Below are 27,352 nucleotides of genomic sequence, written 5' to 3' on the forward strand. Positions count from 1 at the left end.
GGTTCGAAAAGATGGAACATGAGATGAGAGAGAAGAGTTTCATCAGAACAGCTTCCAGACACGGTTGGATGAAAAAAAGAGGGGAAAAAAAGGCACTTTTGTTTATGAAGAAAAGAGAAGAAAACCAGTCTGCCTCTCTTCCCTGTATGTCGTCCACTCACAGTTTTCATCCCTGTGTTAGTACGTATTGGAGCGAGAACCTCGAGGGCCGAGCCACCTGTTCTTCCGCGGGAACCGGGAGCCCGACTGGCCGCTCTCGCTCACGAGGAACCCCCCGCCGTAGCGGACAATGGCGGCGGCCTCCCTGGTGCTGCTGCTGCTGCTGCCGTTGCTGCCGCCGCCGTCCCCGTGCCGCCGGTGACGCCACTCGTCGTCTTGCCTGGGCCTGCCGAGCCGTTCCTACACACCCGAGCCATGGTTCTTGACAATCTGCGCGACCTTGTTGGCCAGCTCGTCGGCCTCGACCCGCGTGGCCGCCTCGGCGTACACGCGGCAGGCGTTCTCGGTGCCCGACGCGCGCGCAAAGGCGCGCGCCGAGCTGTACTTCTTGACGCACTGGTCGATCTCGTCCTGGGCGCCGGGCGGGTGGCTCAGGCGGCGCTCGGCGTCGGTGGTGCGGAAGAGGTCCTTGTCGGCGACCTCGACGCGGACGAGGCGGTTGGGCAGGTCCGTGTAGGTGACGGCCCAGTCGCGCATCGTCCACGACTTGTGCGCCAGGATGACCTCGACCAGCAGCATGTCCGAGATGGCGTCGCCGACCGTCTGGTTGATGAGGTCCGCGACGGCGGCGAGCGTGTCGAGGGCGTCCTTTTGCGCCGGAGACTGGGGTTCCTTGGCGCCGAAGGTGCGGATGGCCTCGGCCGAGAAGAGCACCGTGCCGTGGCCGTTGGCCTCGAAGTAGACGCCGACGTCGAAGTTGCAGGCGGCGTGGTGCAGGTGCTTGACGCCGGTCGGCGTGCAGACGACGGGCAGGCGTAGGTGCTGCGTGATATACGAGGTCGAAGCGCCGTTGGCATACGCGGTCTGAACGACGCCGATACGGAGGTCCTCCTCGAGCCCTGCGGCACGGACGAGGTCTGCGATGAAGGAAGCGGCCAGGGACGAGATGCGGTCGCCATCCAGCATAAAGAAGCCCGTCTTCTCGTCAACCCAGTAGTATATCAAGCGGTCGGCATCACCGTCGAGGGAGCAGCATCGGGCACCAATCACGGGCTTGGGGCTCGGAGGAGCACGCTGCTTGGTCTTGACGAAATCGGCTCCGCACTGTATTTAGCAAGAAGGGAAAGTGAGCATCACATGCGCCCATTATGAATAGGGGGTGGGGAAAATGGACATGAGGGACTTACATCAAGGTTCAGGACTTCGGGTCGGAGAACATCATCGTTGACCACCTTGACATCAAATTTCACCTTGTCCTTGGGGACGTATTTGAGGAATTCACGCAGCTTGGGGCCACCGACACCATTGGCGCAGTCCACAGTGAGCGGGCCGTCGATCTTGCGGCCCTTGAGGGCTCGCACGAAAGCCTCGGCCATCTTCTCGTAGTATCCAACCTCGCTAACCTTGCCATACGAAGAGGGGGTGCCCTCGGTGTTGGTGCACCGGGTCAGGTAGTGCAATTGGGGAGTGGTGAGGATCTTGTAGTCGACGGCCTCGGTGTTGGTGGCGTCGAGGGCGTCGGCCAGAGCTCCGACGAGCTTATGGCCCGAGGGGCGGGTGTCGCGGCCGTAGATGACCTTGGCGGGCGTGCTGAGATCGATCTTGAGCTGCGTGGCAAGCTTGTTGTAGGTCTCGAGCAGGGCATCGTCGGTGGGAGCGTTGACGAGAAGGGTGGCATAGGCTTCCCAGTCCTGCTCGAGCATCTCGCCCATGGGATCCACGACCTTGACGCCATTGTCGATGGCGGGGTTGTGGCTGGCCGTGATCATGACGCCAATCGCCTGGCTGTTGAGCTTACGGCTGCGGAGGGCAGCGATGAGGCCGACCCGGAAGGTGACGCCCTCGAGGAGGTCGGCCTTCATGCGGAAGCCAGCGGTGCCATACTTGTAGGCCTGCCCCGCGGGCAGTGGCACGATGGGGTGCCGCTTCGAGGCACTGACGATCTTGGGAGCTTCAGTAGACATTGGCACGCTGGGCGGTTCACTATGCTGGGAGAGTATGGATTGCCAAAGGAGAAAGAATACGACGTCGTCAAAGAGGAAAGCAATAAATAAAAACAATCAAGAGCTTGCACGGAAACCAAGCTGTGATATAATTAGAACCAGGGCATGAGAGGCAGTGCCTTGTGTGGAGGGGCAACCAGCGTGCTGCCACACTAGAAGTACAAGTACTTGTACAGTACAGTGCCTGCTTTGCTCGTAATGGTGGGCGGGTTAGGCGGGAGATCCGTGGTGGTGGTGAGGGGCCGAGGCCGAATTGGGGGACTTGCTTCTACAAGTAGGCGGGTGGGTGGGCAGCAACTGAGCCCCGCAGGTTTGAGGGAGCCAAGAGGCAATCTGTAGACCTCTCAGCTGCTTCCGGACAAGACAGAATAATCCCTCTAGCGGGCCGCTTGTTCCTTTTTCATCTCAAAAGCCCCGCCTAGAGAAGAAATGAGACATTTGATGATGGATGGATGGATGGATGGATGGATGCTGTTTGCCCGTGTTTGCTGTCTTTTGGCTCGTGTTGGCTTGGGTTGCTAGGCTCGCTAGGGCCCGACTGACTTGCAGCTGTAGCTCAGCCCTGGAGATGCTGGGCAGATGCGTGCTTTTGCTAGAGAAGCTTTCCGAAACAGCCTAGAGAACCCCCCTAGACCATGAGTGACGTAGCGCCTTTTTTCTCACCGAGCTGCTCACCTCTGATCAGCTGACTTGGCGATGATCTTGAATTGAGATCCCTGTCACCTCGGACGCGCTTCAACGCGCGCCTTGGAATCGGTCTATGCAAGCACTCTGCTTCGCACCTCGCTTCTCGCAACGAACCCCGATTGCTCTAGAGGACTTGTCCAATCTATGCTGGCTATATAAAACCCAACTCCCGATTGCAATGGGAGCTTAGTCTTGCTTTCCTGCCCCAAAGTCACAGACGTCATCGACCTCAGCGGGTATGGCTGACGATGAGTGCGCCAACCCCTTGCTCCTGAGCTGGGTCAAGGAGTGGCTGGACACGGCCCGGGAGCGCAACTCCAAGGGCGTGACGACCTACAACCAGGCATACAAATCGCTGAAGGCATGCCCCATAGCCTTCACTCACCCTTCGGAGCTGAAGCAGCTCAGGGGCTTCGGCCCCAAGCTCTGCGATCGGCTGACCGACTTGCTCAAGAAGCACTGCGCTGAAAATGGCCTGCCCATGCCGGAGCATCCCGGCCTGTCCAAAAAGACGGGCACCGGTGGTGATGCACAGTCTGGCGAAGCGGCCGGCGGTGCGAAGACCACCAAAAAGGCCAAGCCAGCCAAGGCGTATGTGCCGACCTACCGCTCTGGAGCCTACGCCCTTGTCCTGGCACTGTCTACGATGGATCCGGAGGCTCCCATGGGCATGACCAAGGCAGAGCTCATCGAGACTGCCCAGCCGCACTGTGATGCTTCTTTCAGTGCACCGTCTGACCCGACCAAGTTCTACACTGCCTGGAATTCCATGAAGACGCTTGTGCAAAAGGAGCTCGTGTATGAAAGAGGCAGGCCCTTGAAACGATACGCCCTCACAGACGAAGGCTGGGATGTTGCCGGAAGGATCAGGCAAATCACCGAGGCACGCGATCCGCAGAGCCTACCAGCACATTCTGCCTCGAGAAGTGTTGCTGCCGCTCCTGCACCAACTGCCGTGCGGGCCGAGAGCCTGGCTCTGGAGTTCGAACCACCTCCGCCTAGCCAACAGAACATCTACGAAGATGTCGTTGCGAACGAGGGACACATTGCTTCCGATGGGTCCTTGCCTAGCTTTGCCCCTATACGGCTGCCACCCGGCTCCTTCACAGTGCATCTCGTGCTGGACGTACGAGAGGTGCGGGCCAAGACGGACAGAGACTACATGCAGGAGGAGCTCGCTAAGAAAGGGGTCAAGCCGATCATGAGGAGTCTGGAACTGGGTGACGTTCTGTGGGTAGCCAAGTGCAATGACCCGGGTTTGCTGGCTCGCTCGGGTGCCGAGGGCGACGAGGTGGTGCTGGACTGGATTGCTGAGCGGAAACGCCTGGATGACTTGATCGGCAGCATCAAGGATGGGAGATTCCACGAACAAAAGTTCCGGTTGCGCCGGTCTGGAGTCAGGAACGTCATATATCTGATCGAAGAGATTCACATGGACTCGAATCAGTACCTCAAGTATGAAGAAGCAGTCCAATCGGCCATCGCCTCAACGCAGGTGGTCAATGGCTTCTTCATAAAGAGGACCCAGAAGATGGACGACACGATTCGCTACCTGGCAAGGATGACTTCGCTGCTGAAGAAGCAGTATGAGAGCAAACCTCTGCATGTCATCCCTACCAAGGTCATCTCGGCGCAGAACTACCTACCGCTATTGAATCACCTGCGAGACAAGGAGCCTACGACAAGCTACCACGTCAGCTACCCGGCCTTCGCATCGCTCGTGTCCAAGACGGACATGATGACCCTGCGCGACCTGTACCTCAAGATGCTCATGTGCACAAAGGGCGTCACGGGAGAGAAGGCGCTCGAGATACAGAAGCGGTGGAAGACGCCTTATGACTTTGTCAAGGCGTTTGAGGCGTGCGGGTCCGACGAGCTGGGCAGGAAGCGGAAGAGGGAGCTGGTCTCCAACAAGATGAATCATCTCATCGGCAGGAAGAAGGTCGCAAAGGCGCTCAGCCAGAAGATTGCCGAGGTTTGGGGCGATGCATAAAAGGGTCGTCAATGAGGCCGCTGGAGTTTTTGGTCCTTATAGAGAGTTCTTTGTCGTCAGGCGCTGTTATTTACCACTGTGTGTCTCAATATACCCATAACATTTCAGCCATTTCTTCAATCGCTTTACGTCGTATACACGTTTCAGCTCTATTTAGACCATCTCTTTTGACTTGCACTTACACTCCCTTCCCCCTTCTCTGTCTCTCAGGGCTTCCCACCCAGCCCCTGCCTCACAATCTTGCCAATCATCTGCTCCAGCCCGCCCTCGCCCGTCAGGCTGCCCACGATGCCGCTCATGCTCTTCTCGGCGTACTTGGCCAGCACGTCGACCTCGACGTTGACCGTGTCGCCGACGGCCTTGTCCGCGAGCACGACCTTGCCCTGCGTGTACGAGATGAGCATGACCTCCCACCAGCCGCCCTCGCCCTCGCCGCCCTCGTCCCCGCCGTCGTCGTCGTCGTCGACGGCCGTGACCGTCAGGCTCGTCCCGTCGAGCGCGATGAAGCCCTTCTTGACGACGTACCGCAGCACGGCCCGGTCGCGCGGCCGGAAGCGCATCGTCAGCGCGTTGCCGTCGGGCTCCCGCCGCGTCACGACGCAGGTCGTGTCGACGTGGCCCTGCACAAAGTGCCCGCCCATGCGGGTGTCGGCGCGCACGGCGCGCTCGAGGTTGACGCGCGACGAGGCGCGCAGGTCGCCCAGGTCCGTGAGGCGCAGGGTCTCGGGGGCGATGCCCACCGTGAACCGGGACGGCGCACCCCCCGAGGCGTCGCTGTGGGAGAAGGTGACGACGGTGAGGCAGACGCCGTTGACGGCGATCGAGTCGCCCTCGTGGCAGTCGGAGAGGAGCTGCGAGCCGGCGGGCAGGGTCACGGTCAGGGATGTGCCGCCCGTCGAGTCGTTTTTGTTGAGCTCGGAGACGACTGAAGTATTGATGTATGTTAGAGTGTTTGCTTGTGTGTATATGTATGCGCTGCGTGTGATAAATATGGGAGGTAGAAAGTGGGAAGGGTGTATATCGTTGTGAGCAGAGCATCGTGAGATGAGATTATGAGCTCGATGAGTCAAGGTGCATGAGATGAGATAGACTGGGGCAGCTTACCTCCGATCTCCTCTACGATTCCGGTGAACATGGTGAGCGAGTCAATTGGTCGGTGGTTCAAGCTCCAAGGGAAGATGTCGTGAATACAGAAGAGTTATTGAAACTCGATGAAGGTGTTGCAAGAGCGAAATATGAGTTGATATCCTTGATAATGACGACAGGCTTCAGGGTCCTGCAGGTACTTTATCCCGACTATGCCCCGCGGAGGGAATGGATTGGCGCGCTGATTGCCGGAGCGGGGCACGCTGAAGCTTGAAAACCAGCCCGAGTCCGGCCGATTCGGAGCCAAGTACAACATCAATTTGATGATCATTTGCAATGCTTTGAAATAGAGTCCCAAGTCCTCGGTTCAGAATTCCATTCTATTCCACAGGCAGTCAAAACAGGCCACATGCGACTCCCTAATGAGACTATTCTCTACACTGCCCTTAATCTACATCGGTATTGATACACGATACGGTATCCTATCCGCCGAGTCTCCCAAAGAGTTTGACAAGGATTAATCAACGTCAATCATACAAAATTCAGTTAGGCCAAGCACCCCAACATGCTGGAGGGAGGCTAATGGCTCACGCGCAATCGTCGACTTCCGAATCTCCGTCACCAACCTCGGTGAGGCTGGTCTGTGTAGTAAGCGAAGAAGGGGTCGCAGTGTCCGACTTCCAATCATCATCGTCCTGGCACAAGCGACCATAAACAAGTGCATCGGTGGAAGTCCTCTCCAACCCGCCACGGTAGATCGGCAGCGGCTTGTTCAACTCTTCTGCCTCCCGGGCCTGTACCCTTTCAAGGTAGTCTAGGAAGAACGATGCCTCAAAAGCCGCGAGGCGGCCCTCCTCGCTCCCTGACATCGGCTCCTAGCCATACAGTGCTCCTCTCGGTAACAATCCCCAGTTGCCGCCGCAGCTACATTTCCTCTGCTGCGCCAGCACAAAGGTGAAGCCTGGCCGCATGGTGTTGGCATCTTCCATGATGGCGGCACACCTGACGCACCTCCTCCACTGCGGGCTGGCATTGACCTCGGACAGAGAGTTGACCGGGAGCCCCTTAGGAGCGTCCAGCTCCACGCGCCTGAAGACGTCGATATACTTGCCCTTTGACCGCTTTTGCAGCAAGCAAGTCTCGTCCTCGTCCACCTCCAGGATCGAATAGTCCGCGAAAAACAGCTCAGGTCTGTTGACCTGTGCCTGGAAAGTCTGGAGATCCTGGTTGAAGAACTTGCTGATGACTGGCAGGAACGTGATGGGTGGGTTGTTGGCCAGGAGCAGAGTCAGTTCGCAGTGGGCCTGCATTCGCTTCATCTGCTGCTCGACCGGGTTTTGGCCCTGCTGACCGCCCTTAGCGGCATTCCCCTGGGCATTCCTAAGGTTGGCGAGCGAGCTCTGATACGCATTCCGGATGTCGATGCTCAGTGTCGCCAGCAGCTCGTTGAACTTGGAGATTTTGACGATGCTGGCCGACGTGTAGCGCTGAATCTTGGAGTACGCCTGGAAAAGCGGAGTCTGGGATCGAGGCACACTCGCAGGGTCCTGCGCAGCCTTTGGAAAAGCAATATTCTCGTAGTACTGGATGGCCCTGTTTGACAGGGACTCCAAAAGATCAAGCCGCCGGCAGAGGGCAGCCAGTAAGCCCCGGGTCGAGGAGCAGAGCACCAGGTGCAGAGAGACCTCGTTCTTGCTCTGGAGATAAGCCACCAACTCGTTAAACCGGGCTGGAGTTAACAGAGCTTTGAACTCTCCATCGGCCATGAGGTTCAGAAGACTATCTGTAAGGTATGCTAGCAGGCTCAGTGCCCATCTGGTGCAGCCGGCCAAGGCATCGACCACTTCTATATAAGTGTGTATCATGGTCAGTCAATGGTCGTCTGAAAAGAGAAGGGTGATGATGAAAATGAGGGGGCTTGCTTACCCGGCTCGTCCAAGGGATTTAATTTCTCCTTGAGGTTGAGCGGAGTATTATTAGCAATAGTGATGAGAATCACAATGTTCCGCACACTAAGCGCCAACATAGCAAATTTGCTGGAAAAGGACCTCGGCCTGAACTCTCCGTTAAAACCAAGGTGGTTTAACAGACCCAGGCAAAGTTGTAATTGGTGGTTCCTCACGAGAGAATCGTGGTGTGCATCCTCAGAGTAATCGATATGCACTTTCAGCATGCGGATGATCTCGGTCATCCAGTCGTATGGAAAGCCTGACGACTGGTCAGTATGATAGCGGATGAGTAGGCGGAAACAAGCTGCTCACGTGGTTTATCTGCGAACCGCCTGGCGATGGCGAGCACATCATCGAAAGACATTTGTGAAGTCGCCGCAGTTGATGCTGTGACGGTCAAGCCCGCAATGGTAGCATAGTACTGGGCTGATATAGTCCGTTTGTTAGCAGATGAGTGGACGTATATCGACGAAAGCGGGCCAACGAACCATCCTGAGTTGTTGAGCCAACCTCCTGGGAAATACACTGTAGGCAGCTCCATTTGACCTTGTAGTCTTCGCATATTTGTACGAAGGAACAGTTGGTTGGCGAGAATGCCATCTGCAAGCCTGCGTGTTCTCTGCGTGAGTACGGCGAAGCTTTGCAAAGCCGAGGGGAAGGATCTTACATGGGTTTTCATCGGTGAAATGGAATCCTGCTTGGTTGAGGACGGTGATCTTGCTGGGATCAGCCTCGCCAAAGATCTCGTGCATCGTCACCCTATCCCGGTACTGAACGGTTCCATCGCTGAAGGCGAAGCATATAAACTTCGAGTGGTGAAGAGTGTGGACGGACACAATAACTTTGTTGACGATGATAGAATCGAGCTTCTTCAGACGAGAAGTGGACTAGTCCTTTGTAAGTGCCTGACCTAATGAGAATGAAACGTAAACAACGTACTGATGGCGCAGATACTGTGCCTTTGGAAGGAAGCTGTTGGAAGGAGGGATGTGTTGCGGGCTGCTGATCGGTGACGAGCTCCCAGCAGTTTACAATGCTCTGGGGCTCTTGCGCGAAGCCGGAACCGGCGGCGGGAATCTGAGAGCGTACGGCAAGTATGATGGGATGCGTGAAGGACTGTCCAGAGCTGTCAACAGTGGGTTGTATCACTTCGAGATGTGAGATCTGCGCTGTCATAGCATCTACTTGCGGGTCGTTGGGGTCAAACTGGAACCAGCGCGTGATGGCCAACCGTTTTTCCTTGAAGGACGGGTTGAGCGGCATGCTACCCGGCGGCACCTGTTTCTCCGTGGCAGGGAGCCCCCAATTGATATGTATCCGTACGGTCTCGAGCCGTTTCGAGCTCGTGGCCATAGCCACGATCAGGGATACTAGGAGGGGGCGTCAGCGTGCCGTTCAAAATATGTGTGCATAGATAGGTGTTACGCACCCTTGTCATAAGAGCATATTGAGGCGTGGGTAACAAGATCCTCGTTGGAGGACACACTCTCGAGCTCCAGCTGGGTTTCCTGAAACCTGTTGTTGTTCTGGGTAAAGAAGAGCTTGAGAGTGCCGTTGGCGGTGACACAGAGAAGAGCACTCTTGCTAGGGTTGGGGTGCCATGGTCCCAGTGCCGGCAGATAGGTATTCTCATAGCGATATGTGTTTCCCTCTTTGACGGCGGGTCCGTGAAGCACGTTGTACTGCTGAACGTATGAGAGGTTGAATTAGGTGAGTCCCGAAGCTGATCGAGACGGCGCACTTACCTGCTTGTTCTGAGGCATCAATGGCAGCCAGTAGCAGCCGACAACGGCATGGAGGTCGTCGATTGGGTCGGAATCCCACGGGCGCACCAGATAGGGCCTATTGATATTGGTGTTGAAATTCAAGACGCTGACACGGCCAGCGGCATCGATGACGGCCAGTTCGGCGCCCACGGCAGGTGACCATACCAGGTGGGTGATGGGACCTCCGTTGAAATTGCTGCCAAACTGGCTCCAGGACGTCGGCTCGCTGAGGCCCCAGGAACCGTCCTTGGGATGGACGCGAAGATAGCGGAGCTCGATGGACTTGCCATCGGCGCCGATTGAAGCCACAGTGCCTTGTTTTGACCATGCAATGCCCCTAGCAGCTGGATTAGTTTATGCACGAGCTGAGACGGCTGTCGTCGAAAAGGCCAAGAGCTTACTGGCAGCAGCCATGATCCCTCAGCTCATCGAGCCTCTGCTGAAGTTGCTTGCTGGGGGGCCTGATGGGCAAGCCGAGATCTACAGGGTCGCCGAACAGATCAACGTCGACGCCCTGCAGGTCGACATGCATCGAGTCGTTCATGGAGGGCGCGCGTGTGAGCTGTGAGCTCTGTCGCGATGCTTGGACTTGAAGCCTTCAGAGAGCCTTGAAGCAGCGCTGGAGAGCCGCACCTCACAGAAGTCACTGTGCTCTCAGCCAGTGCTTTGGTTTGGCTTTACTGGGGGCGCTGCTAACTTTGCTGAAAAGGGAAATGGCGTGCCAAGCAGATTCAATGGTGGAGACCAATCCATCTGGCACTAGCGCAGCCCCACGCTGTCGACATCGAAACCCACCCCTGCGACTGCCCGGACGGACCAGGACCGGACCTGGAACTGTGGCATCCACTGCATGTTTCCCGGCAACCGCCCTTCTGTAATTTCTGTACTTGTAATCACTCACTACGGAGTACCTAACAACCCGCTCACTCTCCACACCATATCCATGGATTGCGCTCACTTCCAGAATCAATCCAACCGGAAGGAAAAAGAAAGTGCTCGAACAGTCAGTAAGTATGAGGTACAGCTTGGTATGTGCGGGCTGATGTGATGCTTGCTGAGTAAGGTAAGTATGAAGTTGGTTGTAGGAAGTATCTACTAACCTATCAATTTTGCTTGCCCCTGGTTTGCGGGAACAATGCGGTCATTGTCGGCCAATCACACTGGGCTGATCATTTCTTTCCTCTAGGAGGGAGCATGAGCACGACGGAGTAGGCACTAGAGACTCCCAACTACCTAGGTACTTGTGTGTTTTGCCCATCAAGTTTTGCATGTTTGCTCACATGCCATTCAAGGTAGCTATCTCAAAGACTGTGATTAGCCAACTGGCTATTCTACACCAGAGAGGCAGCTAGAAAGACTGTTACTTCAGCACTTGTAGATAGATATATGCACACTTCTAACAAGAGCATGGAAATCTCTTCTCAGAGAACCAAAGAGGCGGCCCAACACTGTACTGAAACTTCTGGGGGCCGCCTCTGGTCGAAATGCGACCGGGCTGAATCAGTCGCCCCGTTGTATTGTTGTGTACTGTCTAAACAAAACACTGGTTCTTTGTTGTTGGCCCCCGCTAGTAATTACATACCGGGCCTGAGATCAAGCGGTACCGACTCTGCCAGCCTCCCCCGCCCGAAGAAATCTCACCGGGATTGCCGCTGGCTGCTCCCCATACAACTCGCTGACTACCCGCTACCCGCTTCTGCTGCGTCTAATTCACCCTCATTAACCCTCCCCGACCTGGGTGACTTCTTCAACTCTCACACCTGCCAAACCTGCAGTCGACCCAACACGCCGAGCCAAACACGGAGACGCCCCGACAGTAGACAACAACAAGCAGAGAAGCTCTATTGTCTCTATTGAACACCATTGTTCCTCCTACTTTACTTTCGGCGCTCTCTTTTGTAGCCATGGTGTAGCCGGAGAACTCTCTCTTCTCCTCTCTCACTCAAGGCCGCCCTCTCCTCCCTTCGCTCTTTCGCGACTGCCCCCCTGCAGCTTTCTTCCTCCTCTCGAAAGCAGGAAGATCGCCTTGTTTCTCTTTCTCAACTGCTCGGTCACTTCAAACTCAGATCTGCCTTCAAAATGAGTTCCGATCACTCGTCACCGCCGTCCTCTCCACTCTCGGTCCTTTCCAAGTCGCCGTCCCTTCCTTCCTCTCCCGCGTCTCTTGACCCTTCCAAGAGATATCCCTCGCCCACAGCCAGCTCGCAGTCTGGAGGAGCATCACCAATGAAACTTCAAGACGAGCCGGACGAGATTTGCGTCCGCACCGACGGGCCTCCTCCCTCGAAGAAGCGCCGAGTCAACCCGCGCAAGCCGCGCACTACCGAATATGTGCAGCTCGAGGAAGCCTCTGAGGACGACGAAGAAAAGCTGGAAGCGCTCCTCAAAGCGCTGCGGAAGAAGAAGAAGATTGTAGTTATTGCCGGTGCAGGTATTTCGGTCTCCGCTGGAAGTAAGTGTCCATCACATCACCCAGTTCACCTCACTTATAGCCGAGCAACCCTGTACTGATTTTCGAGTAAACAGTCCCCGACTTTCGCTCGTCAACTGGCCTATTCACATCATTACGGGGTCAACACGGACTCAAGAAGGGTTCTGGAAAACACCTGTTCGATGCCTCAGTCTACAAGCACGATGACGCAACCGAGTCTTTCCACTCCATGGTGCGCGAGTTGGCGCAAATGGCACAAAACGCCAAACCGACTCCCTTCCACCATCTGTTGGCCTCGCTCGCCCATGAAGGGCGTCTGATGCGACTGTACACACAGAATGTCGACTGTATCGACACCTCGATGCCCCCGTTGGCCACCAACATCCCTCTCAATCGGAAGGGGCCCTGGCCAGTCACGATCCAGTTGCACGGCGGCCTCTCAAAGATGGCTTGCAGCAAGTGTGGTGGCACCGAAGCATTCGACGCATCCCTGTTTGAGGGACCAGAGGCGCCCCTATGTGAGCCCTGTACCGTGGCAGATGCTGTTCGGACGGAATTTGCGGGCAAGAGAAGCCATGGCATCGGGCGTCTTCGACCCAGGATTGTGCTCTACAATGAGTTCAACCCAGACGAGGAGGCGATTGGCCAGGTCATGCAAGCAGATCTCAAGCGGGGACCAGACGCTGTCATTGTCGTTGGCACCACTTTGAAAATTCCCGGTGTTCGACGAATCGTCAAGGAGATGTGTCTTTCTACGCGGAGTAGGAATAACGGTTTCACTGCTTGGGTCAACATCGACCCCGAACCCCAAGGGGCCGAGTTCAAGGGATGCTGGGACCTGATTGTCAAGGGCAAGTCGGACGACGTGGCGGAGCTGGTCAACCTGCCGCACTGGGATGAGCAGGATATTGGCGACTCCTGGAAGGTCACGGGTATACCCGAAGCAGAGGAGCGCTGCAAGGAAGGCATCACACGGGAGCATATCGATATCGTCCTCGATGCCAAGCCGCCATCAGAAACCACGGAGCCCGCCGTCAAGGAGGAGACGCCCGAGCTGCCCGAACTCAAGTCGAAGCTGGTCGAGCAGGTACAAGGCATCCCCACGCCAAGCGCAAGCCCCAAGCTGCGGACAGCACTGCCTGACCACGCTGCTGCGAACAAATCCAAGCAGAAGCAGGGCAAGCTTCTGTTTGGTAGTCAGACCAAGCCGGAAGCAGCCGGGAAGCAGACCAAGGCTCGCAAGCCGCGGCAGCCCAAGAAGGCCAAGGAGGAAAAGCCACGCAGCAACCTCGTCAAGGCCTTCAAGGCGACAAAGAATGTCTTGCCCGGTGCTGGTTCCCACTCGGATATCAACAAACAGAAGAAGCACTCTCTGCCCTGGGAGCCAGAGTCATCCGACCTCTCGTCGCCGCCGCCGGCCAAGCGCGAGGAAGGGGAGACCTTTTCGGGTCTTCCGCCCCTGCGTGACAATTACTACAAGGAGAACCACCCGCCGTTCACGATCGAGGCAGCTCCCTCGACGCCGCCGCAGCAGCAGGGGCACTTCTCTCCCAGCGGCAGAGAGACCATCTCGCCGAGCTCCAAGCCGCGGTCGTTGAGCCACCTGATCGATTAGGAACCGGTGGGCCTGGCGCGATTTGAGCTCTCGCCCCGACGACTACGGAGCGGGAGGCGAATCTTAAGACAAAAATGTGATGAACATTGGCAGGAATGGGGGGGGAACCTCGTTGTTTAGCATGGCATCGGAGTTCAAGCACGGTCGGTTGTTTTTGCTCTAGGTGTACTGGCGTGGGTGGGGGGGGCCTGTCTATTGTCTCTACTGAGAGCTCTGCAGTTTGCTTTTCTTGTTCGTTCTTTTGCATGGGAGAAGGAAATGTTTCTGGGAGCGCGTTGGCCGCCTCGTTGCTGTAAAGACACTTCGAGGATGGGCCGCGAATTATAGATCGGCACTTTACTAGACTTGGGTGCGATATCTCTTGGAGTCTGGGTGGGAGCGTTGGTGTATTTGACCCAACTGGGCAATGCTTCCCCCATTGGCCATTGGGGCGAGACATGTACATTATACACCTCGCATTGTACGAATCAAAGTACTTGGTTTTCCTTCCTTTCTAATTTCAACAGTAGAGCTCATAAAGGTGCATCGTAGCAAATGTATTTTTGTCTGTCTCGTCCAACATCTAAGTAAGATAGCATTCGGCATACGTGCGCTCGGCCCCCCTGGTGGGCGGACAGTCCTCTATGGATTCTCTTGGGGACATGCCCCCAGAATTCCAGCGATCTCCTCATGAGCCGTGTATGAATCCTTGTATTCTTTCTCTCGCAGAAGTCTTTCTCTCCTCTCTCATTGTGAAATGCCAGCCAGATGCGGACTGCTAGTCAACAGGATGGGAGGCTGCTTCAGAGAACCTGCACACGTCCCCAGTCCAGACATTTTCACCGTCTCGTCTCCGTACGTCGCTTGTCTCGCCACGTGACATCAAAGGGACAGCGAGATATCAAGCCGAAAATGCTGACCGTTCCCAGATCGAGAGGCTCGAGTGAGTCGACGAGTCTGCCGTTGCTCTCTGTCTCTTTCCATGCGGTGTCAAGAAAAAGAAGAAAAAACAATCGAAACGCTACCCGGGTATGCGTACTGATTTTATAGTTCCACAAGAGGTTCAAAAAAGATCAAAAAAAATGGAGGCCAAAAGTAAAAAGACGCCATGATGCCATTATACAGCTTCCACCCTAGTACGCCATGGCCATAATAGATGCATAAATGTCCTACTGCGTTTCGTTCCGTCTCCTCAAGATGAGAGCAGGGCGCCCAAACAGAGCACCCTAGTAAGGGCTCTGGCGATTGTGCCAAGGCAGTCGTGCGCGATCACGGTCCCTAGCATCGTGGTCAAGACGCCGATCCTTACGGGCGAAGCTTAACCGGTCGCCATTCTCGTAGGCTCTCCTATCCTCGCGCCTCTCATCGCGCCAGGCCTCCCGGCGGGGATCCTCATACGGGCGAGAATGATCTCGGCGAGGCTCGGCGCGCCGAGTCTCTCGCTCGCTGTCGATTTCGCCATCCTCGAGGTCGTCACGAGGCGGCTTCTTCGTCTTCTCCGGCTTTTCTGGCTTTTCCTCGCCACCCTTGTCCTCATCCTTCTTCTTCAGCTGTTGGAACATCTTGGCAAGCTGCTTCCCAGACACAGCAAACTCATTGACGGGCCATATCGATGACAGGAAGTCCCTGGGGCAACGTTAGTCAACGAATTCAAGCAAACAATGCTGATAGCTCCATCCACTTACCAGAACCGCGGCATCAAGTCGTCGAGCTTGTCAGACGGAATAGCTTGGTTCTTCTTAAGATCCTCCAAGCAGTTGCCAATCTGGCGAAGCTCCTGACCCATGATGCGGGCACGATCCTTAGCGCCCTCGACCTTGTCCGCTGTCGTATACATGATGCGCTCAAAGTTGCCTCGTACAGGCTTGAGCAGGGACCACATGACTTGTTCGTCGTCCGAGTAATCAAGCTTGGCATCGTCCAGCTTCATGAGCTCGTGGAAGCGTTGAACGGCACGGTCGCGTTTTCTCTTGAGCGTCTCCAGTTCTGCAGGGTCCAGCCTCTTGCGCTTTTCCTTGTCTTTCTGGTGATCTTTATGGTGCTTGTCAGAGTGGTGAGATTCCCGGCGATCATGTTCCTCCAGACGCCGATATTTGCGGTCCCGGTCGTCATGGCTATGATCGTGCTTTCTCTTATCAGGTCTCGGAGTCCCTCGCTCACCTCCATTGCTGTGCGACCTGTGGTGGTCGCCAAGGCGCTCTCGTCGATCCTTAGTCTGGCTAGGTCGCTTTGACAGCTGTGGCGCTGGAGATGCCGATGCAGATCCGCCGACATCACTGCGACGATTCCCATTGATCAAATTCTTCTTGCTCCGGTGATGGTTCTCAACTGCTCTCTGAGCAGCGGCATCATCAGAATGCTTGGCAAGGAGTACCGAGAGAAGATACTCGGAGCGACGGACCAGGTGGACGGCACCGGGCGACTGAATGCTCTTGTCGTCGCCTTTCTTGCGCTCCTCCTTCTTCTCGACACGGTGCTCTTCGAGGAACAGCTTGTCTTGCATGTCGAGCTCAGGGTCATCTCGGATCTGTGTCCAAGCTCCAAAGCCGTACTTGTCGATACCAACAAGAAGCATGCCGTCTTCCCGCGCGCCCCATTCGCAGCTGTAGTGTGCTCCTTTGGTGGCCTCCGGAAGCTTGAAGGTCTTGAGGTCCCCATGCTCAGCCAGAACCTTGCGTAAGAGCCGTAGCTGTGGGGGGCGATCGATGACCGTCTCGGCGTTGACCTTCTTCACCTCCCCAAAGTCGACCAAGACTGCTTTCTTGTCCTTCTTGGCCAGAGACTTGCCAGCCTTCTCTTCTTCGTCACGCAGCCTCGCATTGTTGGCGTCGACGGCCTTGCTGCTGATAGCCACTAGGTCGTTGACGATGGAGCGAACGAAATCGCGGTCCCGCCCACTAAGCCGGGCATCATGAATGATCTCCTCCTCGCGGTCGTCAAGAGAGCCATAGCGAAAGAGGGCTCGGATGAGGTTTCGAGTCTCTTTCTCGTTCAATGGTCGGCGCGGATTGCGCATAGCCGCCCTTTGTTCCTCTCGCTCCTGTTGTTCTTGCTTCTCACGTTGCCTCTTCTTCGCCAGGCGCTCTGCTCTCTCATCTGCCTCCCTTCTTGCTCCCTTGAGAGCTGCCCTGCGAGGCGCATTCTCCTCCATAGCTCGCGCAAGATATTCCTCGTGCTTTCGCTTCTCCTCCTCGTCTTTAATGGCAGCGAGTTGCTCAGCAGGGATGATTTGGTCCCAGTCCATATTCAGGTCCTCCACCTTGACGTCGGTGACTTGCATCCAGTTGTCCCAATCAATACCGCCACTGCTCAAGTTGATCTTGTCGTCCACATTGGTCTTTGTGACCTCTGCATTTTCGAGAATGGAGTCGATATCGAGCTGCTCGAGCCTCTCTTGGTTGCCGGACTGCTCGAAGAGGTTCTGAGAGCGCATCTTGAGGATGTACTGAATATCTTCGGCGGTCTTGGCCTCGTCCATCATAAGGCCCTTCTCCTTGAACTGTTCGCGAAGGGCCTTGCCCTCATCAGTCACGCCGGCTTGGATTGTGAGATACTCCAAGAAGAGCTTGTTGCGGGCACGCTTGATGACTTCTTCTTCAATAGTCTGCTTTGCAACCAAGCGGTAGACGCTGACAGGACGCTTTTGACCGATACGATGGGCTCTGGCCATGGCCTGCAGATCCGCCTGAGGATTCCAATCAGAATCGTAGATGATGACTGTGTCAGCAGTCATAAGGTTGATACCAAGACCACCAGCGCGGGTAGAGAGGAGGAAGCAGAAGTCGTCACTGTCCTCTGCATTGAAGTGATTGATTGCCATGCGCCGAGGGCCAGCCGGAATGGTACCGTCCAGTCGCTGGAATTGATATCCTCGCACACGCAGGTAGTCACCTAGGATGTCAAGCATCTTCACCATCTGACTGAAGATAAGCACACGGTGGTTATCCTTCTTCAGTTTGGCCAGAAGCTGGTCGAGTAGCATCATTTTTCCACTGCTGGTTATGAGGCCTTTGATTTGGTCCTCCCTTCGTGTGCTGCCCGCCAGGACGCGATCTTCGACACCATGAAACATGTACGGATGGTTGCTGACCTTTTTGAGTTCCATCATGACGTTCAAAAGTGACTGTTTTTGACCGCCACTAGCGTCACTCAGGGCTGCATAATTCCTCGTCAAGATGTTCTTGTAGTATTCGAGCTGCACGTCGGACAACTCTACCCGAAGAATCTTCTCGGTTTTGGGCGGGAGGTCAGACTCGACGGTTTCCTTGGTACGTCTCAGAATGAAGGGGGCAATGGAGGCATGCAGAAGCGAGAGCTTGGCTTGGGTCTGCCGCCGCTTCTCCTCATCCTTCTCTTCGTCTTCTTCCTTGGCGGTCTCCTCCTGTCCGAGTTGTTCCAGCTCTTCATCTATCATGACCTTTCCGGGATTTAGAAAATCAAGTAGAGCTGAGAGCTCAGCCAGGTTGTTCTGGATGGGGGTGCCAGTAATCAGGATCCTGCAGGGCACGCCGAAGCTGACGAGCTTGGCATAGAGCTGAGACTCCCGGTTTTTGAGCCGGTGAGCTTCATCGACTGCGAGGACTTGCCACTTGATGGTACGGAGAAACTCCCAGTCTTGCAGAATGAAATCGTAGGACGTAACGAGAACGTTGAACTTGGGTTTCTTGGGATTACCATCGACGAGAAGCTCATAGTCGCGGATGGTATTGCGAGCAGCTTCGGGTCCGAGATAGACAACGTAATTCAGATCGGGAGACCAGTGCGAGAAGGTGTCACACCAGGCGGGAATGACACTGAGAGGCGCAACAACAAGGAAAGGGCCCTGCTGGTCTCGCTCGTTTCGCAGCCAGCTTAGGAAGGAGACGGTCTGGACCGTTTTACCAAGACCCATCTCGTCAGCGAGAATGACATTGTTGGCGCGAGTCCAGTTCAGGGCAAGGAAGTTCAAGCCCTTCATCTGGAATTCTCGGAGCTGTCCGCCCTGGATGTAATCCGGCTGCGATTCAAGCTTGGTCATTCTTGAGCGGCTGGCGGGATTCGCCTCGTACTTGTCTGATGTCCATGACCTTGCTGACCGGTCCAAGAACTGGTCGATCTTGTCTTGGGCATGAGAGCTGACAAGGGCCGCTGCCTCCCACGTACAGTCATCGTACTGAAGGCCTTTCCATTTGATGAAATATTCATCACCATCGTCACCACGACGAGAAGCAACCACTCGCTCAACCTTGGTATAGTCCTCGTGCGCTTCTTCCTCGCGCTCGCGGTCGAGGAGCCATTGTTCTCGTTGCTCAGGGCTTATGTCCTCGCCTCCAAATCGCATGTCGAGCTCGTACTCTACGAATTTTCGATAGTAATTCTCGAGACGGCGGAAGCCACGAAAGCCGGCGACGCTCTCAGTTGTCTCCCAGGTGTCGTGGAGATGTGATTTGCCTTGCCATTTGATATAGTATTCGAAGTCATGGCGGGTAGAATCGGGCGTCAATTCGACGCCTTCCTTCTCACGATGCCGAATGATCTTCTCGATGTACGGTGAGTCGTCTTCGACTTCGGCGCCGGCCCAGTAGTTGGGCGTCATGTCGTCCTCGTCATCATCATCTACGTCACTTTCTTGATATGCGCCAGCTGTGACTTGTGCGGCACGACGGCTTGACCAGCGCTTCTCGGCAAAGGCCAAGGCGGGTTGGGCTTCCTGCTGACGACGAGCTTTCTTTTGGAAACTGCGGGCGCGAGCACCTCCATAGGTATCGGAATCGGAATCATCGAGTGATGTGTGGCGTATGGGAGTATCTCGTTTCGAAGCTGCGATACGCAAAGGTTAGGCCTGGACATTATGACAGGGAGTCGCATGTGGTGGTTTGGAACCTACAGGGTTGGGAGCGCTCAACGCGTCGCTTCTTCCGTTTCGCGACAGCAACAACATCGGATTCGGATTCCTCATCATCAGAATCAACCTGGGAGTAATCGTTAGCAGACGCGACAAGTAAAAGCGAGAAGGTCTAACTTACAACTTTGCGACGTTGGGTCGGACGTGTCTGCCAGGACATCAATTAGGCGGCATGAACTTTGCAAAACGCGCGATTTAACGGCAGGACCTACACTACGCCTCAACCCATACAGTTCTGGGTTCTCCCTCATATAGTCGTCTTCTAATACCACGGCAGGCGCTTTGCGCTTCGGGGCTCTCTGCGAGTCGCTCGAGGACGCGGCCTCCTCGACGTCATCGTCTTCTTGTATGCTCTGGACAGACGCAGGACTGTCGGCCATGTCGAAATCGGCATCATCGGATGCATCATTATTGACAGACTCTGAGTCTTCATCCTCATCGGCGATGTCGGCATCGGCATCGGCATCGGCATCGCGATACCCGGAGGGGCTGGCCGGTCTGGGTGATACTACTACTTCGGCGGCAGCCTGGATATCGGAAAGGTCGCTCTCGTCTGGATGGCCGTTTGTTTGAACCGCTCCTATATCACCTCTTGGAGAAGACGCGATCCCGTTAGGAGGACTGAGCTCCGGGGAAGTTGACATCTTCCAGGATGGCTTCGGAACTCCCTGTGTTGAGGACGACGATGTCAGCCAAAGCTTCCTTGCAGAGTTTTCAATTCGAGCACGACCACAGAAAGCGATACGTGTCAGGCGACCGAAGAACAAGAAATACGAGGCACAGAAGACAGGTATTACGCCAGAAGATGTATTAGTCGCATCGGGCGCGTATAAGTGATGATGGTAAGGCTGGTTCGTGATGGGAGAGCATTGAGCCCGTCTGCCGTGCTACCAACCAGATTGGAAACTCTGCTGAGATTCGGGCCATCAAGAAGGCCCGGTTCCATCGAGTACGAGCTCTATAGTGCCCATATATGAGGTGTTCGAGTTGATGGACCAGGTAGCATGTGGCCAGGCCACAGGGCTGGCTTGACACAGGCGACAAGGTTGCGCTTTGAACAGGACGAAATGTAGCAAGCAAGACAAGGAGAAGCTTACCAGTCATGAGCAGATAGTGGACAGGAAGCAGAGATGAGTCCGTCTTCCCTGTCGCTATGCCTAACAACAGTGGTGGTGGATGGGAGGTGGGGTGGCAGACCGAGTCCAAGGTCTGGGGATGGTTTATGAAGAGAGGCGGAATATCACAATGCAGTGGTGGAGGATGGAAAGAACTGCATGGTCTGCCACACTTTTCCGGGCGGGTACGTACCTCAGACTTCGATTGCCCGCCTGGTGCCCTTTTTTTTCGGGGCTGAACGCGCACAGGCCACTCTCGCCCTACCGTAACGGTAACATGTGGTGGCCTCAGGCAGAATGAGTCCCTCGTCCACTTTGTTAGCGAAGTTAAGGCGCTATTCATCATACCTAGACTTTATAGACAAGATATTAAAGGTGTTCAGCATCAAGTAGAAGCTCTCCTTGGCAGGCCACTCCTAGACTGCTGGCCAAGCTGAGATCATAGATGAATACCTCAACCAACAACTACGCCTATTCATTGGCCATCTGCAGGATCAGTAGAGTAAGGCGATACCCGTGATGGATGCTGCTCAGGCGAGCCTTCCGCAAAAATCTACCGGGCTGTCCCCCCATAAGATCGAGCGTGGCTACCCTATAGCCATAGACATTGACTGGGAATGCAGAACTAAGGATGTCTAAGACCTACCACTAAGAGAGAGAGTCAATTAAGAGGAGGCCTAAGAGATCAGACATACTATTTATAGATACCTAACCTTAGTATAGGAGTCGCTAGAATAAGTCTAGAAGCATGTCTATAAGCAGGCAAACAAGCATCATCAGGAGCCAGATTTTGGTGTTAGAGATTTCGTTTTCATTATCAAGAATCACTAGTCGACAGATAGACCAGCAGATAAGCTCAACTACCCCTCAACCTAACAATACTATAGGATTAAGGGGATGAAGGGACACTCATTTAAGCTCGACCTACCAGACTCCTAGAGAGGGAGCTATATGTCCCATACAGATCGACTGCAGAAATATTCTAACAACCTATTGCCTAGACAAGCAGCAGAATATCTAGAGGCTGAATTGGTTAACAGAGAGGAGGAATAGCAGGTTGATCACGTCCTGTCATCACACTTACATTACTGGAAGTTGCAATACCAAGTCCATTAGAAGGGATGGGATCCGGATCCAACCTGGTACTACGCAGAGGACTTCCAAGAGGCGCCTCTAGCCTTGAAGCAATTCCATGATAACCACCCAGAAGAGGCAGGACCACCAATTCGACTGGAGGAATGGGTCAAGGCCGCAGAGGAGGACCGATTTGCGGAGCCCCATGAGGATGACAATAAGGCGGCGACAAATCGAACCAGGAAAATGAGGCGGCGCAACGCGGATTTATAAGGAGGATTAAACCTGAACCTTCCAACGCCGACCATGGTTTGTGTACGTTTGGTGTAGTGGGATATGAGGGCCCCACGAAACCAAATGGAAGCGAACCCGAGGGCATCCCTCCACTGCCTGGGAAGTGGTTCGGTTGGGCCCAAGTGCGCGACTTTTTTGGCGACCGGGGTTCGATTCACGGACGAATCTTTTTTTTTTTGGATGGGGGGTAATGTTACAGCAGTTGTTGGACCGCTAGGCTAAAAACATGTACTGCTTTTGTAGGCCTCTAGGTCCTCGTATCCGGTCTAACAGCAGTCACCTAGCGTGGCCTGGGTACAGAGGTGGGGCGCCAGCTACTATTCAGGTACATGGGGGAGGGACAGGTTGCCCCAAATGACACAAGCCAGATCATGACGGGAACAGAGCATCTGTACAGATCCTGTTCTCTTGTTTTTTTCTTCTTGGCGATGCAACTGTATCAGCATTAATTTTGAGCCCAGAGGCATGAGTACAAACCCTCACAGCGGCCTTGTTGTTACAGCACGTTGTAACGGCATTGTGACAGGGAACCGCCTGGCAGCTGATGGCAACTGTGGATACTGATAAGCCGATAAGCTGTGGCGCACTTGGCCCGTGCACCTCACCTCAAAACGCGCCACGCGTTTTGGTCCATTGCACCTATTCTCTTCTCCTCAACTTCTTCTACGTCAAATACAGTGGATTTCTGCCTAGCTTTGTCCCCTGACTTCCCTGTGCCGTGACACTTATCCTGGGAGTGGCGATGCGTGATCTGGGCATCCCTGTGCTCCGGTAAATGTAAATCGATAGATCAGGGGGCGCAGCACGTCATTGAGTATCACCAAGAAGTTGAAACCAGTCTACCGATACATCTAGGTACAAGGTGTACTAGTCCGTACTTTTTAGTTCGGGAGTTTCTGCTTAATATTACAACGGTTCTACTACGCGGACATCAGGAAAATAACGAAAAGAATACTCTGGTTACGGGTGGCAGAGGCCGACCCGAGAACTAAACCCTTATGGTATCCCTTGAAGAGCCGTAACTGCAGTCACATGATTCCAGGTTATCTCCAGCTAATGACAGTGGCACAGACAGGGATTGACAGGGATCTTGATTACTGAAGAGGGCAAGTAGTACACGTGAGTGCAGTTACGGCTCCTAAAGGGATAGATAGAATGGCACAACTCAGCTACCATCCCTTTTGCTGACCACGGACAGAAACCTGTCAAGCAGACAGTCTTATACTCAAAGTGCTGGGATAGCCATTGCATTGGAATGAGAGATCACCTTGCAAGGATCTACCGCGCACTCTCCCTGCCTAGGTGACTAAGCGAGCACAATTACAAGAGTCCTAACTGTGTCTCGCATTATATGCAAACAAATGGAGAGGAGCAGAGACAGAGCTTCGCTTCGGTTAATCTCATCTAGTATCGACTCTGATTGTAGAGCGTTCACTACCTAAGGAACAGCATTGTTGTCACAGAGACTTTGGGTACAATAGTATTAACGAAATGCTCGTCCCGTGTAGTTAGAATCCCCTCCCTATTCCATTTAGCTGTTTATGTACTCTTGAGAAAGATTGTACTCCTTGTGAGTAGCTAAGATATGCAGTTCAGCAGAACTTCGGTGGTCCTGGCATCCCGTATCTGATGCCGATATAGGGGACGTGTGGCACTAAGGTACATGACCAAGCAGTTCATTCAACATCACAATAGGATATTTAGAATGCATTTTATGTGCACAGGGTGCGAGGAAGTCAAGAATTATTGAAGATTTCACAACAGCTTGGGGCTCCTACCAAGGTTGCAGGCTTACTTTTCAGTCTTTCCGGAGGGTTGCATGTTGGAAACCGCGGATTCTTACACAACCCGGATGAGAATCTGGTAAGAATGCGAAACTGCATGTATCCCCTACCATCTCTGCAAATGCTTCTATGGCAGACAAATAGGCTCAGAGCCGATATCTTCTAGCATTGATGATGAGCTAGGTCAGCTAGTGGTACGAATGACTGAAGATACCAAAGGCAATCTCGAAGTAGCCCGTCAACATCTTCAGGCTGAAGAACTTGGGCGAACCCAAGGAGGTCTTCAACTGGAGACTACTGGTTCGCCGTTTTCTCTTTTGGCCTGCTGGGGGCAGCACGCGGTATCGACGAGGGATTGATATCCGGTGCTGTCAGCAGCAAAGATTTCCAGAAGAGATCCAACCATCTTGCACAATTGCAATCCGCCAATAATGCTTCCGCACTCTGCAGATATGGGCGCAAACTGGAGAGAAGACATTTCAGGGATGAGAGGATGGAGGACTGTCTCGCAATGGGAATCTCACTTAAGATGGGTGCACCGTGAATGTTGTCTTTCACGATCCATCGCCCGCCTTCTCCGTCCACAAGGGCCAAATGATCAAGTTATTCCACCTGGATGCAGCTGTGACGGTAGTGCTATGGTGGATCGATGCTGGCTGCGTGCCTTCCATGAGGTCCTCGCACCTCCCTGAATGCCTTGAGCATCGTCTAGCCTGGAAGTTGCACGATGAAGGAAGGAGCGTTGGGATGGCACACGCACAAAAAAATGTGAAGGAAAACCCTCACATCTTTTGATACCTGCTCTAACCCAATTCTTGATCATCAAGTACAACTTGTTTAAGTGATTGATTATCTGCCGTGAGCTATTACGCCTGAAATACACTGCCTTACCTGAGTTATACTATTCATCAAGATGAACACCTCCACCTCAATCTGGAACGAAGATCTGGGCGCCGATGAGAGCCTCTTCCTGTCTCAGGATGAGGTGCAGAAGGCGTTCCTGGAAGACTTGACCCGGGACATCGCATCGAGTTTCGACTTGATTGCTTTGTCCGGTGATGCAGAGAAGAGGAGATCGCTGGCGAGCGAGATCCTTGAATCCAATTCGAGTAAGTTCTTCGATGCACAACCCCAATCCCTGCACAACGAGGATTGTGAGGCCTTGGTCGACATTATCGACAAGGTGCTCGAGGAGATGCAGCAGGAAGCCGGCCAGGAGGCAACTCCGACGACGCTGGCTCCTGGGTCAGGGCCTCTTGCAGGCCTGCCGATGCATCGCCAGATCTTCGATCTGCTTATCCTGAAGACCGCACAACTCCCGTGTGGGAAGGATAAGGAGAAAGTGTACGAGGATTTCATTGCCCGTCATGATCCTGACACACTCTTCCGCTTGCTTGAGGTTTCGACCGACCAAGCTGTTTGGAAAGATTGTGTCGAAGGGCATCGGGCAACAGACCGCTCCTACTTTGCCGATTGGCAAGAGGACTTTGTCTACTTCCGTCGTGGATGGTATGTAGTCTACCTTTGGGACGAGCTCGCCCCAGATTGGTGGAAGATATATGTTGGTCAAGCAGAGACACTGTTTGACAGAGCCAATCAGCACCATGCCAGGAGTAGGAATACGAATTCCAATTCGTTTCTCTACTGGACATGGCGTGGTGATGGGGAAACAGCGAGCTTCTCGCTACGTAAAGGCAAGATCATGAAACTGGGACTCGACGAGAGTGGGTTCGAGGGCGATGACGCCCGGCTGTTTCTGAACCTAGGAGAGATGTGGTTTTCCCTCATCTTTCAGTCTTTACAGAAGCATGACCTGAAGGACTGGTTGCCAGAAGGTTGTGCTAAACCGGATCAGAGTCGGGGGTTGAACGTTGCATTACCTCTGCACCAAGGGTATTCAAGTTCGTCCTACCGGGGATTCGGAAAGTTGTTCAGATCGGAAGATCCTGCGGTACTGGCGTATGCTCGACGCTTGGCGCAGCCTATTTGGGAGAGCAACAAGGAGTACATGAGGAATTACTGGAAGGATCCCAGCAACCGTGCGCGCCGCGATGCAAATCGGGCAGCGCGAAGGGCCGCTGGGACGACGTTGAGGGGCGACCCGAAACTGTACGCCAAGTCCACGAAGACTCTGAGGGAAACGGGGTCGCGCGCGGAGTTTCTCCGTGACCCCGATCTGTCCCGGGGTGAGCCGAGGTCTGTGCAGGTACAATGCAAGGACTGTGGCCACCGGATGGCAGACGAGAGGCCCCGGTTTATCAAAGGGACCGGGGACTATCTCACCCGAACTCACGGCTGTCCGACTTGTCCATTGCGGCCGAACGACGTGAGATTAAAATGCGCCAAATCCAGAAGGGAATTTTTGTTAGTACCTGGGATACACGCTTTTGAAGAAGTGAGGGAGCGTGTCTTTTCTTCACGACTGAAGGATGACACCTGGAAGGCGACCTACCGTGGGTCGTCTTAGCTGGAATTCCTTCCCCGATCGCCCGCTCCGAAGGAGCGCCGCTTGCCTGATCTGCCTTCGCGGGTCCGGTTGAAGCAGCTCGTCAAGACCGAGCCTTATTTTGTCCAATTGAGCGTCTCGTCGCTAGGCTTCTTTTGTGGTCTGGTGTTGAGCGAGTCAGGATGGAATGTCCCTCCTCCTCATGGGAGAGGCAAGTGACAAGTTCGCTTGGGGAGCACTCCTACTCGATTATCGAGGGTAACTTTGTAGAGCGGACGCTGGTTTGTCAAAACGCCCCAAGGAAATGAATCACTGACAATCCCCACGACCTTCGGGTCATGGAGAGCCTACCTTCCTAGTGCTGGATCTTCCAGCAGTATTGCCTGCCTCGGCTTGGGGCAGAGCGGGTGGCAAGCGGCAACCTGACACAGCACCCACCGTCTTCGGCGTGATTACCTTCCTCAGTGTTTTGCTGCCTTCTTCAGCGCGTCGCGCTGGCCTTCTCCTCGGTCTCAGCTTCACGCTGCGATACCTTCAGGACTTGGGACCCCTCGGTGGTGCTTCAGACATCACCTGCCACACGCCTCACTTTCGAAAGCGACATCACAACTAATGCATGTTCTCACCAAACACCTGTTCTCGAAGGAGCACTTACTTCGATATCAACCTGTCTCCTCCAGGCCTTGCCTTAGAGATCGTCGCCCTCCATGTTCTTCCCCGCCAAAAGTCGCTTTGGAAAACCAAGATCATCCTCTACGCGACTCGATCACGCATTTCTTCCCACCACGTCCGCCGTTTCACTGCTTGGAAGTTTCCTGGAAAGGTTTGGCTGAAGGTATGTGGTCCTCCTGACCTGTTGTGGCTGGGTGCAGCCAAAGGCCTTACTGACAGTTTGATTCGCTCACAGGCTATGAACCTTGCCCCCTGTCGTGTCGATCCCACGAACCTTCGCCAAATCAAGAGCGGAGTAGGCAAGACGTACTTGCTGGGCATATTATTCTGCAATGCCACGGCAGTTCAAGAGGTGCAGGAGCCTACCTTCCGAGGCTCCCACTAGTCCTTCCCATCAACCTGGGCCCGGGAGAAT

General features: G+C 54.5%; 7 protein-coding genes across 7 annotated transcripts; 3 read left to right on the forward strand and 4 right to left on the reverse strand.

Moving 5' to 3' along the window:
* Positions 1-399: 399 nt before the first annotated feature.
* Positions 400-2,123, reverse strand: E0L32_011069 (uncharacterized protein; the record flags this gene model as incomplete). The annotated part of the gene is made up of 2 exons (XM_031133757.1): positions 400-1,263; positions 1,347-2,123. 2 exons carry the CDS (start codon positions 2,121-2,123, stop codon positions 400-402), a joined length of 1,641 nt encoding a protein of 546 aa, XP_030988712.1.
* Positions 2,124-3,087: 964 nt separating this feature from the next.
* E0L32_011070 (uncharacterized protein) lies at positions 3,088-4,842 on the forward strand (the record flags this gene model as incomplete). Its single annotated transcript, XM_031133758.1, has 1 exon — positions 3,088-4,842. One exon carries the CDS (start codon positions 3,088-3,090, stop codon positions 4,840-4,842), a length of 1,755 nt encoding a protein of 584 aa, XP_030988713.1.
* A 206-nt stretch (positions 4,843-5,048) lies between these two features.
* Positions 5,049-5,977, reverse strand: E0L32_011071 (uncharacterized protein; the record flags this gene model as incomplete). Its single annotated transcript, XM_031133759.1, has 2 exons — positions 5,049-5,767; positions 5,947-5,977. The coding sequence occupies 2 exons, from the start codon at positions 5,975-5,977 to the stop codon at positions 5,049-5,051; spliced, it is 750 nt and encodes a 249-aa protein (XP_030988714.1).
* Positions 5,978-6,803: 826 nt separating this feature from the next.
* E0L32_011072 (uncharacterized protein) lies at positions 6,804-10,187 on the reverse strand (the record flags this gene model as incomplete). Its single annotated transcript, XM_031133760.1, has 8 exons — positions 6,804-7,774; positions 7,855-8,136; positions 8,190-8,298; positions 8,366-8,764; positions 8,817-9,247; positions 9,307-9,562; positions 9,623-9,980; positions 10,045-10,187. 8 exons carry the CDS (start codon positions 10,185-10,187, stop codon positions 6,804-6,806), a joined length of 2,949 nt encoding a protein of 982 aa, XP_030988715.1.
* A 1,535-nt stretch (positions 10,188-11,722) lies between these two features.
* On the forward strand, positions 11,723-13,689 carry E0L32_011073 (uncharacterized protein; the record flags this gene model as incomplete). The annotated part of the gene is made up of 2 exons (XM_031133763.1): positions 11,723-12,095; positions 12,170-13,689. 2 exons carry the CDS (start codon positions 11,723-11,725, stop codon positions 13,687-13,689), a joined length of 1,893 nt encoding a protein of 630 aa, XP_030988716.1.
* Positions 13,690-14,894: 1,205 nt separating this feature from the next.
* On the reverse strand, positions 14,895-20,196 carry E0L32_011074 (uncharacterized protein; the record flags this gene model as incomplete). Its single annotated transcript, XM_031133764.1, has 5 exons — positions 14,895-15,294; positions 15,354-19,467; positions 19,535-19,619; positions 19,674-19,700; positions 19,765-20,196. The coding sequence occupies 5 exons, from the start codon at positions 20,194-20,196 to the stop codon at positions 14,895-14,897; spliced, it is 5,058 nt and encodes a 1,685-aa protein (XP_030988717.1).
* Positions 20,197-24,732: 4,536 nt separating this feature from the next.
* E0L32_011075 (uncharacterized protein) lies at positions 24,733-27,322 on the forward strand (the record flags this gene model as incomplete). The annotated part of the gene is made up of 2 exons (XM_031133765.1): positions 24,733-26,015; positions 26,911-27,322. The coding sequence occupies 2 exons, from the start codon at positions 24,733-24,735 to the stop codon at positions 27,320-27,322; spliced, it is 1,695 nt and encodes a 564-aa protein (XP_030988718.1).
* Positions 27,323-27,352: the final 30 nt, after the last annotated feature.

Source organism: Thyridium curvatum (genome assembly GCF_004353045.1).
Source record: "Thyridium curvatum strain D216 chromosome Unknown NODE_97_length_144783_cov_81.221394, whole genome shotgun sequence".
NCBI lineage: Eukaryota > Fungi > Ascomycota > Sordariomycetes > Thyridiales > Thyridiaceae > Thyridium > Thyridium curvatum.